Source organism: Pan paniscus, chromosome 9 (genome assembly GCF_029289425.2).
Source record: "Pan paniscus chromosome 9, NHGRI_mPanPan1-v2.0_pri, whole genome shotgun sequence".
Classification (NCBI taxonomy): domain Eukaryota; kingdom Metazoa; phylum Chordata; class Mammalia; order Primates; family Hominidae; genus Pan; species Pan paniscus.
Genome location: NC_073258.2, coordinates 72,903,063 through 72,916,331, shown reverse-complemented (window position 1 = coordinate 72,916,331; position 13,269 = coordinate 72,903,063). Strand labels below are relative to the sequence as shown.

Here is a 13,269-nt window from a genome sequence, read left to right as displayed (position 1 = left end):
AAAGAAGCCAAATGACCACTAAGCATGAAAACATGCTCAACTTCACTAATAATCAGAGAAATACTTAATAAAATCAGGTATTTTCACCTTATCACACTGACAAAGATTAAAAATACTGACTATACCCTACACCTTCTTTAACACTGGGTAACAGCTCTGTTAAATCTGTGTTGATGGATTGTAAACTATAATAGCTATAACTTTCTTGGAGGGCAATTTGGCAAGTTCCATTAATAATTAAAACACATATATTTTTTGACCAGGCAATTTCATTTCTAGGAGTGCATTCTATAAAACTGCTTGCACAGGTATGCAGGTAATTTATGTATGAGAAGCTTACTAAATTGTTGCTTGCAACTGTGATAAACTGTTAATTAACAAGTCAATTGATAAAGGTAAATTAAATTTTATTTGAGATCTATTTTCCAAAATACTATGCAGGCCAGGCGTGGTGGCTCACTCCTATAATCCCAGCACTTTGGGAGGCCGAGGTGGATGGATCACTTCAGCCCAGGAGTTCCTGACCAGCCTGGACAACATAAAACCATCTCTATAAAAAATACAAAAATGAGCTGGGCATGGTGGCTCACACCTGTAGTTCCAACTACTCAAAAGGCTGAAGTGGGAGGATCCCTTGAGCCCAGGAGGCAGAGGTTGCAGTGAGCCAAGATCACACCACTGCACTCCAACCTGGGCAACAGAGACCCTGTCTTAAAAAAAAAAAAAAAAAATTACTATGCAGTCATTAGTTTAAGAGGATGATATACACACCAATATGGATAGATATTTGAGAGATAGTATTAGGTGGAAAATGCCGCAGAACCTAATGGATGTCATAAACATCTAAAAATTTATAAACATACACTTGCAGATTTTTCCTATCTATAACAAATTGATTAACAGTGGTTCCCTCTGGGACACTTTTGATTTCTATGTCACATACTGTTACATTGTTCAAATTTTTTTATAACAAATAAACATAACTTTTGCAGAATGAAAACCTCATCCTGTCTCTAGGCAGGTCTGCTTCATCCTCTAAGAACAAGACAGGCCTTTACCTCTTGTGGGTAATTCAATTTGATACAGATTTCAGAGCTAACTGGGAGGACTTCAAGAAGTCCAGTCAACCATCCCATAAAAAATCACAAACATCCCCTCCACAACATTCCTGACAGGTTGCTAACTCGTACTAAAACACAGCTTATAATACCAGGCACGGTGGCTCACGCCTGTAATCCCAACACTTTGGGAGGCTGAGGCAGGCGGATTGCTTGAGTTCAGGAGGGCAAGACCAGCCTGGGCAACCTGGCAAAACCCTCTCTCCACCAAAAATACAAAAAATTAACCTGGTGCTGTGGTGTGCGCCTGTAGTCCCAGCTACTTGGAAGTCTGAGGTGGGAGGATCACCTGAGCCTGCAGAAGTCGAGGCTGCAGTGAGCCGAAATCGCCATACTGCACCACTGCATTCCAGTATGGGCAATCAGAATAAGACCTTGTCTCAGAAAAAAAAAAGGTATCCAATTGGAAAAGAGGAAGTGAAACTCTCTCTACTCTCAGATGACCAATCTTATATATAAAAAATCCTAAAAAAATACTTTAAAAACTATTAGAGCTAATAAATTCAGCAAAGTTGGACGACTAACACAAAACGATCAGTTGAAATTCTATATATTAGCAATGAATAATTCAAAAAGGAAATTTTTAAAAATTCCATTAACAATGGCATCAAAAAGAATAAAATACTTAGGAATAAGTTTAACAAAGGAGGTGCAAGACTTGTACATTGAAAACTACAAAACATTGATGAAAGAGATTAAAGACCCAAATAAATGAAAAGATATCCTGTGTTCAGGTACTGGAAGATTAATATTGTTAAGATGGAAACATTTCCCCAAACAATCTAGAGAATCAAACCAATCTTTATCAAAATTCCAACTGCTTTTGTTTGTAAAATGGAAACGTTGATATTAAAATTAATAAAGAATTGCAAAGGACTCAGAATAGCTGAAACAATCTTGAAAAAGAATAACAAAGTTGAGGAACATACTTTCCAATTTCAGAACTTACTACAGTGCTACAGTAATTATAACAATGTGGTACCTGCAAAAGAACAGACATATAGATCAACGGAATAAAACTGAGAGTACAAAAATAAGCCAACATATCTTTGATCAATTGATTTCTGACAAGGTCGTCACATGCCACGACCATCCAATGGAGAAAGAAGTCTCTTCAATAAATGATGCTGGGACAACTGGCTATCCACATGCAAAAGAATGAACTTAGATTCTTATCTCACACCATTTACAAAAACTCAAAATGGACCAAAACTCCAAATGTAAGAGCTAAGACTATAAAACTCTTTTTTTTTTGGGAAGGAGTCTTGCTCTGTTATCAGGCTGGAGTGCAGTGGTGCGATCTTGGCTCACTGCAACCTCCAACTCCCTGATTCAAGCGATTCTCCTGCCTCAGCCTTCCGAGTAGCTGGGATTACAGGCATGTGCCACCACGCCCAGCTATTTTTGTATTTTTATTAGAGACGGGGTTTCACCATGTTGGCCAGGCTGGTCTCAAACTCCTGACCTTGTGATCCGCCCACCTCAGCCTCCCAAAGTGCTGGAATTACAGGCTTGAGCCACACCACCCGGCCAAGACTATGAAACTCTTCAAAGAAAACATAAGGGTAATCTCTATGACCTTGGACTTGGCAATGGATTCTTAGATATGACACTAAAAGCACAACCCATAAAATTAAAAAATAGATATACTGAACTTCATCAAAATTAAAAACTGCTTATGCATCAAAGGACACTATCAATAAAGTGACAAGACAACCGATAAAATGTGAGGAAATATTTTAAAATCATACATCTGATAATGGTCTATTATCCAGATTATATAAAGTACTCTAACAACCTAACAAAAAGACAAAAAATTCAACCAAAAATTGGGCAAAGACTTAAACAAACATTTCTCTAAGGAAAATATACAAATGACCCATAAGCACAGGAAAAGATGCCCAACATCATTAGTCATTAGGGAAATACAAATCAACACCACAATGACATCTACATCCACTAAAGTAGCTATAATAAATAAAATTTTTAAAAAAACGGAGTGAAAGAAGTAAGAAGTCTTGATGAGAATGTGGAGGAATGAAAACCCAACCCACGTTAGGACAGAATGGAAAATTGTGCAGCTTCTGTGGAAAACAATTTCTCAGTTCCTCAAAACATTAAACACAGAGTTACCACATGACTCAGCAATTCCACTCCTAGGTAGATTTCTTTTCTTATTTTCTAAAGATATGAGTTTAAGTTTCTCAGTGTAAGATGTGCTATCATGTTAGCATATCCTCTCACCAATAAAATTCAGCATTATGTTTACAGGATGTGGTAGTAACAAGTAAACTGCACATTCCTAGTACAACTGGCCTCATTAAGTCACGGACACATTTCCTGTTAAGAATTAACTAATGAATAACACATCAGTGGTTTTCTAACAGTGCTATGATGAGTCCTAGAGATTTCAGAGGGGGAAGCAGAGATGTTAGGGTTACCCAACCTTCATATCAAGCAGAGCAGCCTCTTAACTGTTTCCCAGATTGAGTTTTTCCTTAAGATAATGTTTAAAGAAAGGATTCCACACTTAAGGAAAAAGTTCTTACTGAAAATTACTGCAGTGCATATATGCATACTCACTTTCTTCAGAATAGGTTGTAAAAATCGGCCGGGCGCGGTGGTTCACACCTGTAATCCCAGCACTTTGGGAGGCCGAGGTGGGCGGATCACAAGGTCAGGAGATCGAGACCATCCTGGCTAACACAGTGAAACCCCGTCTCTACTAAAAATACAAAAAAATTAGTCAGGCGTGACGGCGGGCGCCTGTAGTCCCAGCTATGCGGGAAGCCGAGGCAGGAGAATGGCGTGAACCCGGGAGGCGGAGCTTGCAGTGAGCAGAGATTGCGCCACTGCACTCCCGCCTGGGCGACACAGCGAGACTCTGTCTCAAAAAAAAAAAAAAAATCTTTGCAGATTAGCCAAAATTATATAATTAAAAATATTTCTACATATAAGCACAGAAATGCCAAGGGGGCTTTCACTCATTTATGAGTTTACTGAATCCCCTGGCTCAAGCAATTCTCCCACCTCAGCCTCCTCAATAGGTGGGATTACTCCTGGCTTGTGTCTTTCCACCTAAAGTGAATTTACTATAGACAGCATATCGATAAATGAGGGGATTTTTAAAACCAATCTGCCAATTTCTGTCTTCTAATGGAAGAATTTAATCCATTTATATTTAAAGTGATTACTGATAAGGAAGAATTAACTTCTGCCATTTTGCTATTTGTTTTCTGTATGTCATTTTCCCCACCTAATTTCAACCATTACTGTTTTTTCTTTTTCTTTTTTTTGAGACAGAGTCTTGCTCTGTCTCCAGGATGGAGTGCAATGGCACGATCACGACTCACTGCAGCCTTGACCTCCCAGGCTCAAGGAATCTTCCCACCTCTCAGCCTCCCCAGTAGCTGAGACTATAGGCGCATGCCACCACGCCTGGCTAATTTCTGTATTTTTTGTAGATATAGGGTTTTGCCATGTTGCCCAGGCTAGTCTTGAACTCCTGAGCTGAAGCCATCTGCCCACCTCAATCTCCCAAAGTACTAGGATTACAAACGTGAGCCACCACACCCGATCCTTCTTTAAAAAAAATTAGATTAGTGTAATCTAGATCCTGTAAGATTCATGAGATGCTTAGTTTTCCCAGTCAATTCATCTTTGCTCTCTCCAATTGAATAGTTCCTGATGATTATCTCCTTCATGAATCTGTCCCACAATGTTTCGAAGGGAAAACCTATCTTTTCTGCCTATGAACGTAGTCTTATGTTCTATCCTTTTCACCCTCTGAATCACCTGACCCTTAGACACACACTCGCCAATACACTATTCATCATTCATACATAAAGTTCATTGTTATTGTCTTTCTCCACCTCCATGTGGCCTGGGTTAGGCTGGAACCTAGAATACTTAGGAAGGGTCTCTTGATGACTGACAGACAAAGAAGTAAGAAGCAAAGTGGCTTACATTGTAGGAGCGTGGGTGCCTCTGCTTCCACTGTACCAGGAGCAGCTGCGCCACCACCAAGGTTGCGATGAGGATGAGGACCATTTCAGCATGCATAGCTTCATGGCCACGGTGCTTGGCATGCATGCGTGCGTGCTCGACCCTGAAAGCCAAACACATGGGGTGAATCAAGTCAGGGATGCTGTAGTGACAAAGGGACAGTGCTTTCCAGGGATATCCCACCAGTACATAGCTCAGAACACATTCCCTGCTTCATAGCTGCAGAGTACCACACAAATTAGGGGCTAGGACACACACCCTAACAGACAGGCATGTCGAGATAGAATACAGGCTCTACGGACCCCCCAGCAACCAAGCCTAGATATTGGAATTAGAGCTAAGTGGCCTGCTGCCTGCCCCCATGGAAGAAACAGCTGACACCTTTCCTGTAGCATGAAGGAGGTCCCAGGAGAAACCTGCATCATTGCCCATTTCAAGCCTATTTCAACCTGATGCTGGAACGAGAAAGTAACCCAAAGAGGTTATAGCCATAAAGTCTCATACGCTTAGTCACCAATATTTATGACAGCAGTAAAGGAGTAACGCTGCAAATGTGTGCTGATTCCAGGATTAAAGTCTTGCTTTATTCATTCCACCCTCTCTGCCAGGGTCAGAAATCCTTAAGACTAGTTAAAGCCTAAAAAGTCTGGACTGCTTCAACTTTATACTAATCCAACAGTGACTTTACCCTCAGTATCCACAGGTAAACAGCCTCCTCAAAGGCTCAAGGAAGTTTAGTAACTAGAGAGTACAGCTGGAAACTTTTTATTAATCTAAGGCTGGCATTCGCTGGTCTTAAAGACTGGCAGCAAGTGATTCCCTTGGCTAATACTGGCTAAAAACTTGCTCTAATAACAGTCACTCCTACCACTCTGGGTCACAGTCATCCAAAGGAGAGGAATGAGAAAGGAATTAGAGGCTGGGCGCGGTGGCTCACACCTGTAATCCCAGCACTTTGAGAGGCTGAGGCCGGAGGATCACTTGAGGTCAGGAGTTAACGATGAGCCTGGCCAACATGGCGAAACCCTGTCTCTACTAAAAATACAAAAATTAGCCGGGTGTGGTGGTGCATGCCTGTGATCTCAGCTACTCAGGAGGCTGAGGCAGGAGAATCGCTTGAACCTGGGAGGTGGAGGTTGCAGTCAGCCAAGATCGCAACACTGCACTCCGTCCTGGGCGACAGAATGAGATTCCATCTCAAAAAAAAAAAAAAAAAAAAAGAAAAGAAAAAGAGAGAGAGAAGAGAAGGAATTAGAGAGAAAAATCAAATACATCAGAACGTGTGGGAAAGGGCAAATTTAAATAAATAATAAAATCAAATACAAATGTAACTTGAGTCATAAGCTTTTATACAATTCCCATTACACCAGGGTATTTAGGAGGGAGGAAAAGGACAACATAAATAGTGTCTTCATGGAATTTCCATGGGCAATTAAACATTAACAGCAAAAATAACCCAGAAGGATGAATTATAAACAATAAAGCAAATATAACAAAAAGTGTAGAACCCAGATGGTAAGTATAAAGGTGTTCACTGTACAATTCTTTCAACTTTTCTATGTGTTTAAAGTTTTTCATAACAAAATGTAAGGGGGGAAAACTTGGTGGGCAGAGTGGGAAGCCAAATGCCAGTCAGTAAGCCTCAGCACCTAAGGGTTCATCTGACACAAAACTTTACCCTGGGTGGGAGAATCTGACAGAAAGAGAATAGGATTGGGAGTTTGAAACTTAGATTCAGACCCACCTATATGGCCATGGCCAATTAACCTCACAACTGTATATCACAATTTCTTCATCTGTCAAAAGGAGTCCCATTTTTTCTGCCTGACTCAAGAGTTCTTGTGAGAATAGGCTAAGAGGGTAGAGCACACTTAAAAACACCTAAGGGCTATGAGGAGTTATAAAGATAGCAAGAGATAAGTTTCTTGTTCTCAGACAACATATCAATGAAAGGATGTGCACAAAATGAAGTCAAAGAATGATCTAGAAAAGACCAGAGAAGTCATCCAGTTCAAGTTCCCATCCAATGCAAAAATCATTTTTGCAATCTTTGCTTGAATACTTCCACTGGCTGAGAACACATGCCTTTTAAGGTAATCTATTTTAGAACCAGCAGTGTCTGGCACATTGTAGGTACATATACATATATTATTTTTTTGGAGAGAGTCTCGCTCTGTCATCCAGGCTAGATGAACTGCAGCCTCGAACTGCTGGGCTCAAGGGATCCTCCTACCTTGGCCTTCCAAAGTGCTGGGATTACAGGTGGGAGCTACCACACCTGGGCAGGTACTAATATTTGCTTATAAATGAATAAAATCCCAATGTTTTAGGGACAGAAAGCTCATTACCTCTCAATATACCTTGACTATTAAAGACAGTTCTGACAATGAGACAAAAAAAAATCTATCTTCTTATAGCTTCAGTCCATTAGACCTAATCTGATACTCCATAACAACAAAGGACATATCAACTCTTCTTTCCCAATGCCACCCCTTCAAAGATTTATCATGATGTTATTCAAATAAAACAAAACCATCCTGTTCCTACCACTATTTTCCTGTGCCCTTTGAGGCTAACAGTTCTAGATCTTTTAACCACTGTTCATATAACATGATATGAAGACTATTAATCCAGGTTGCCTTCTTCTACACATGATCCAGTTAAAGATCTTTTTAATATGCCATGCTTAGAACAAAATATTTGTGACCTCAGCAGAGCAGATCACAGTGGCACTATCACCTCTCTTACAGCAGACAGCATATTTCTACGAACATCTTTTAAATTATTCAGAATATTTTGGTAGCTGAGGTACACAACTGGTTCATACTGAGCTTAAAATCACCTAAAATCACACTGGGTTTGTCATGTGAACAGGTATTTTTGCCATTCTATGTTTTTATAGTCAATAGTTTTAATCTAAATAAAATCAATAGGTTTTTTCTCACTATTAAATTCTAAGGTTGATATCACCTCATTGGTCAGTCACCTTGTGAAGTTCGTGGGGCAGGCACTCTGAAACCCTTTTACTGATGAGCAATCATTATAAGATATATGACGGCTCATTCTATTTACAAAACAAGTTAGTTGCAGAGTTGAGAACAGAAGATACATCTCCCATTTTCTTAACCAGAGCTCCCCATCCTGTATCATGGATAATAATGATGATGTTAATGATAATCATCTTCAAAGCAGTTAACACTTACTGTAAGCTTACCACATGCCAGGCACTCTTCTAAGATTTTTACATATATTAATCCTCACAACTCTATGAGGTATAGATATTGTTATGATCCTCATTTTACAAATGGGGCAAAGAAAGGTTGTGAGAAGTTAAGTAACTTGCTCAAAAATCACACAGCTAGTAAATGGTAGAAATGGTATTGAAACCCAGATAGATGATTTGGTGCAATCATCTGCTTACACATTCAAGACTAAGAGAGCAACCCAGATACTTAGAGAGATCCCAAAAGACCAGTCCTACTGGTCATGAGCCACTGCCTCCTACTGACAAGAAAGCAAAATGGGTAGACATATCACTCAATTAGCTGGGTTAACCTGCAGTTCCTAGACTGCAGGGCCCGAACTGCCACACTTACCTCCATTGCTCTTCTGGAGAGAGATCTGACATATCAACCTGTAGAAAGACACCACCAGAAAAATCCGTTACTGTCTTAAAACTGTCCCTGCCAATATAAGGTGCTCACACATTTATCAGTATCTTCAAGGAATTACAGAAGCTTCAAGTCTTATTATCTCTATGAAGCCTTACCAACCATTCTATTTCACACTGATCTCTCCCTTCTTTAACCGCTTAGTTTGACTCATGTCTATGACTGAATGTGTTGCACATCTGTGCTAGGCAATAAGGGCAGAGGAGGACAAGAATCCTTAACTCCAAAGACGCTCACAGACTAGTGAGAAAGACAGACGTAAACAGAAAATTTATCTATTATATAATAAAGACTAGCTATAGAACAAAGAGGTGCCTTGCCTTTTAACCTTTTAACCTAGTCTGGGGTGTTTTAGACTAGGGAAGGCTTTATGGAGGAGATGTGAATTATCCAGAAGAAGAAATAAGAGAAATACATTCCAGGCAAAGGGACTAAAATGGACAGGAAGGAATAAAATTGCATAGTACACAAGCAATTGAGTATGGCTAGAGCAAAAAGTATGAATCAGGATTAGTGGGAGACAGAGTTAGATATAACACCATGTGACTCTAAATGGCCCTATGGTAGCCGCTAGGCTACACTGGACCTGGGCAAACTGAACTTAGTTCTTGCCCTGCTGCTATTAACTAGCGATATCACTAGCCATCCGACTTCAAAGTTCTCGTTCTATTTGGTAGTCTTATCTTTTCAGAGCTTGTTTTCAACCTTGGCACTACTGATATTTTAGGGTGGTTCATTCCCTGTTGAGGAAGGTGTCCTGTATATTGCCACAGCATCCCCCTAGTTGAAAACCACTGCTCTAGAATAATACTATACTCTTTGAGTTTAGGGCTCAAGTCTTCTACCTCCTTGCAGTCATACAGAAGCATACCCAAGTCTCAGTACATAAGTCACTCAGTGCATTCTTATACTGAATTGAGCTGAAAATGTTCTTTGATCTGATCTACAGAAGAGAGACAAGGCCTTAGGAATACTCAAATCAATCAACAACCATTCCTTTAGTACTTAAGATGTTCAAGGTCCTGTTACCCACGTTCTGATAACGTCAGGAAAGTCCCATAAGTTGAACATTTGAAATAGTAACACAGGTAGAACTCCATTCTACTACTGAGTCAAATCAGCACATATTTACCAGGCATCCTTTATGTATGTGTACTGGAAATGCCCATCACTATTGAAGGTGGCCTTTCCAGCTGCTACATCTCCCAGCTAAGTCAAAAAATAAATTTACCAGGACTTTGCCTAACCAATCTAGGTAATGAAGTCAACATTCCTCCTTCCTTTTCCTACCCACACTGCCTCACAGAATTTATTCAGGTGCCCTGACTCAGGCCTTCATCTCCCAGAAGGATAGAGGTCAGATACTCTGAGGGGACACATGGGAGGTACCTGAGCAGGCAATTATGAATCACATTTCTAAATAACAATCCATGCACAGGTTTCAAGCTACATGTCAAAACTCTTTTCTTCTTCTTCTCCAACTTGGACCTGCATCTTACCAAGCCTGTCTATTAATTGTCCCAAGACACGTGGGACTCATTTCTGTCTCTGGGCCTTTGCATACCCTTCCTTCTACTTACAATGCCCTTCCCTATTTTTCGTTGTTGTTGTTGTTGTTGCTTGTTTCTTATCTACATCCTAGTTATCCTTTAAGAACCCAGCTCCAACTGCAACTTTCCTGATTCCCTAGCCTAGGGAATTTGGTCCTCTGCCTTTCTCCAGCATGGATATTTCTCTTTTTCACTCAAAGTGTAGCCCATGGACTGGCAGTATCAGCATCATTTGGGTGCTTGATAGAAATGTAACATCTCAGGTACCACTCCAGACCCACTGAATCACAATCTGCCTTTTAATAAGACCTCCAGGTGATCAATATGTACATTAAATTTGAGAAGCACTCTTCTATGTTAGTCATTCAGTCTCATGTTATCTTAGACATCCTTTCTAAGTGGTCTAACAGCTTGTCTCTAGCACCAGGATAGGGCAAGCAAGAGACCTGGGGCTCAAAATTTAAGGAAGCACTCACTCTCAGGTACCTACCCTGCACTTGCAGGACCTTAAGAGTGAATGGCTCTCTAAAGTTTATACCCTAGCACCTTGTTTCCCTCACCCTAGTCCTGGCCCTGTTTATGTTTATTTGTTTCCATCCCATGAACATATTAGTTCCCTCAGAGCCAAGACACACTTTATAGTGATTTATGTCTTTCGAGGAGAACAGCACAGAGCTGAGCATATATTAAGCCCTCAATGAGTACTTGTGGAATTGAAGAAAATTCTCTTTATTAAGGGAAGCAAGTATGCTGACAAACCAGCACCTCACCTGGAGATGCTTAAATTGTACAGAGTAAACAAACACTTGAAAAATAACTAATAAGCATCAGGGAAAGGAGTATTCATTTGACACCAGGGAAATCATGTTAAAAACTATGTAACAAAACAAAGCAACTACCTGTTCAAGAAACCAAATCCAATGAGGGGGAAACTAGGAAAATCTGGAATACTGGGCCAGGCATGAAGGTGCCTCTCTTTGACATAATGGACCAAGCATGCTACTGTCTATGGCTTAGTTTCTCCATCTAGAAAATAGAGAAATAAGACTTCTGACTTCATTATAGAGCTATGAAGAAAGTATATTCAAGGTGATCAAGTGATTTCACTGCCTTTCCTCCTGGCAAAGTGGACATATTTTAAAACTACTAGAAGAGGCCAGAGATAATTGAATGTTGGTGAAGCAGAGGACAGTAATGCTGTCAGAGCCTCAGGGAAGGCAGCTCGGAAGGGCAAGCACTAAGGCTGAGACTAGACTTGAGGCTTAGAGGATCATTAGCACTTCATGGAGTACTACAAATGTTAAGAGTAAGACATGATCTGGCTTTAATATTTGCCTCCTGACCAAAAAGGTTATTTAAGTTACATCCAAACCAGTCTTCCTGCTCAAGTAAAAAAAATAAGGGAAGGAGTAAACTATGGCTATAATTAACCTGTACCATCTGGAAAGGCATCTTCATTTGCTCCCTCATTAAGGAGTTTATTCATTTGGGGCCAAGCACTAACCCAGTCTGAAGGCACCTTGTCCAAAGCTCAGGTAGCTAATTAGGTAAGGCTCTCAAGATAAGGATACTTACTGATTCATGAGCCCTTATCCAACTCCTAAGACCTACAGTGACTTAATGCTAGCCAATTGCTCCCCAACTAGGATCTCACAAGGCCCCCAGTCATGCCCAGATTTGAAAGACATTAAACCAAAAATAAATGCTAGGCAGAGGGAAAGAGAACATTTTGCAAAGATGAAAAATTATGAGAAGTTGACTGCTACATTTTTTTTAGGTTCAAAAGACTCAGGGACTCACTAACGTATCCCCACAAACAGGTCTCCTGTCCCCCCAAAATATCATAAACTCTATGATCTCTGCATCTGTAGGCAGGCTGCTCATTTTGTCCCTTAAGGCCCTTTCTTTCACCAAACCACATTCTGCCTTACTGCAAAACTCTGGCCAAATCCTTCTGGTCTCTAGTAGGCTCTTTAGACAGACCCCATTTATTGAAGAACAAACATCCTCTACTGCCTTGCTAAGTGTGGTCTACAGCCTAGCACCAAGAGTACCCTGAGAGCTTGTTAAGAAACAGAAAATCGCAGACTCCATCCCAGACCTCCTGAGTCAGAATCTGAATTTTAATAAGATACTGAAATAATTCATATGTACATTAAAGTTTGAGAAGCACTGCTACTACATCCCAGCACTCACATTCACAAATTGCATCTACAGCCATACGCATCTGTACACTTGACTCTTTATTTAACAACTTTACAGAGATCTAACTCACATACCATAAAATTCACCCATTTAAAGTGTGCTATTCTGAGGTTGGGCACGGTGGCTCATGCTTGTAATCCCAGCACTTTGGGAGTCTGAGGCAGAGGATCTCTTGAGGCCAGGAATTTGAGACCAGCCTGGGTAACACAGCGAGAACCCATCTCTACAAAAAATAAATAAATTAGCCAGGCGTGGTGGCATGTGCCTGTAGTCCCAGCTACTTGGGAGGCTAAGGCAGGAGGACTGCTTAAGCCCAGGAGTTTGAGGCTGCAGTGAGCCCTGATCACAGCAATGCACTCCAGTCTGGGTGACAGTGCAAGACCCTGTCTCTAAAAAAATAAATAAAATGTACTATTCTGTACAAAATCTCAGACAAGAGGAATATGTTTTTTCTTTGAGTTCTATTGCACAGCATGGTTAATACTGTTCATAACAGAATATTGTACATTTCAAAATTGCTGAGAGTGAATTTTCAAATGTAGTCACCACAAAAAATGTTAAGTATTTGAGGTGATCGATATGTTACTAGCTTGATTTAATTATTCCACATTGTATTTATGAAATTTTTTTTTTTGAGACAGAGTCTCGCTCTATCACCCCAGCTAGAGTGCAGTGGCGCGATGTCAGCTCACTCAACCTCCGCCTTCCAGGCTCAAGTGA

The 13,269-nt window shown here is 40.4% G+C and overlaps 1 protein-coding gene across 2 annotated transcripts in view; it reads right to left on the bottom strand.

Annotated features, from left to right (window-relative positions):
• The window catches only part of RNF121 (ring finger protein 121), a 68,452-nt gene that overhangs the window by 31,247 nt on the left and 23,936 nt on the right, over positions 1-13,269 (bottom strand). The window contains exons 2-3 of one of the 2 annotated variants that reach the window (XM_003815687.5): positions 8,720-8,757; positions 5,085-5,226 (exon numbers count right to left, since the gene is read on the bottom strand). In XM_003815687.5, the coding sequence (XP_003815735.1) occupies positions 5,085-5,226; positions 8,720-8,757 (180 nt within the window). The remainder of the gene's footprint in view (positions 1-5,084; positions 5,227-8,719; positions 8,758-13,269) is intronic. The other variant, XM_008968650.4, reaches the window with a different exon arrangement.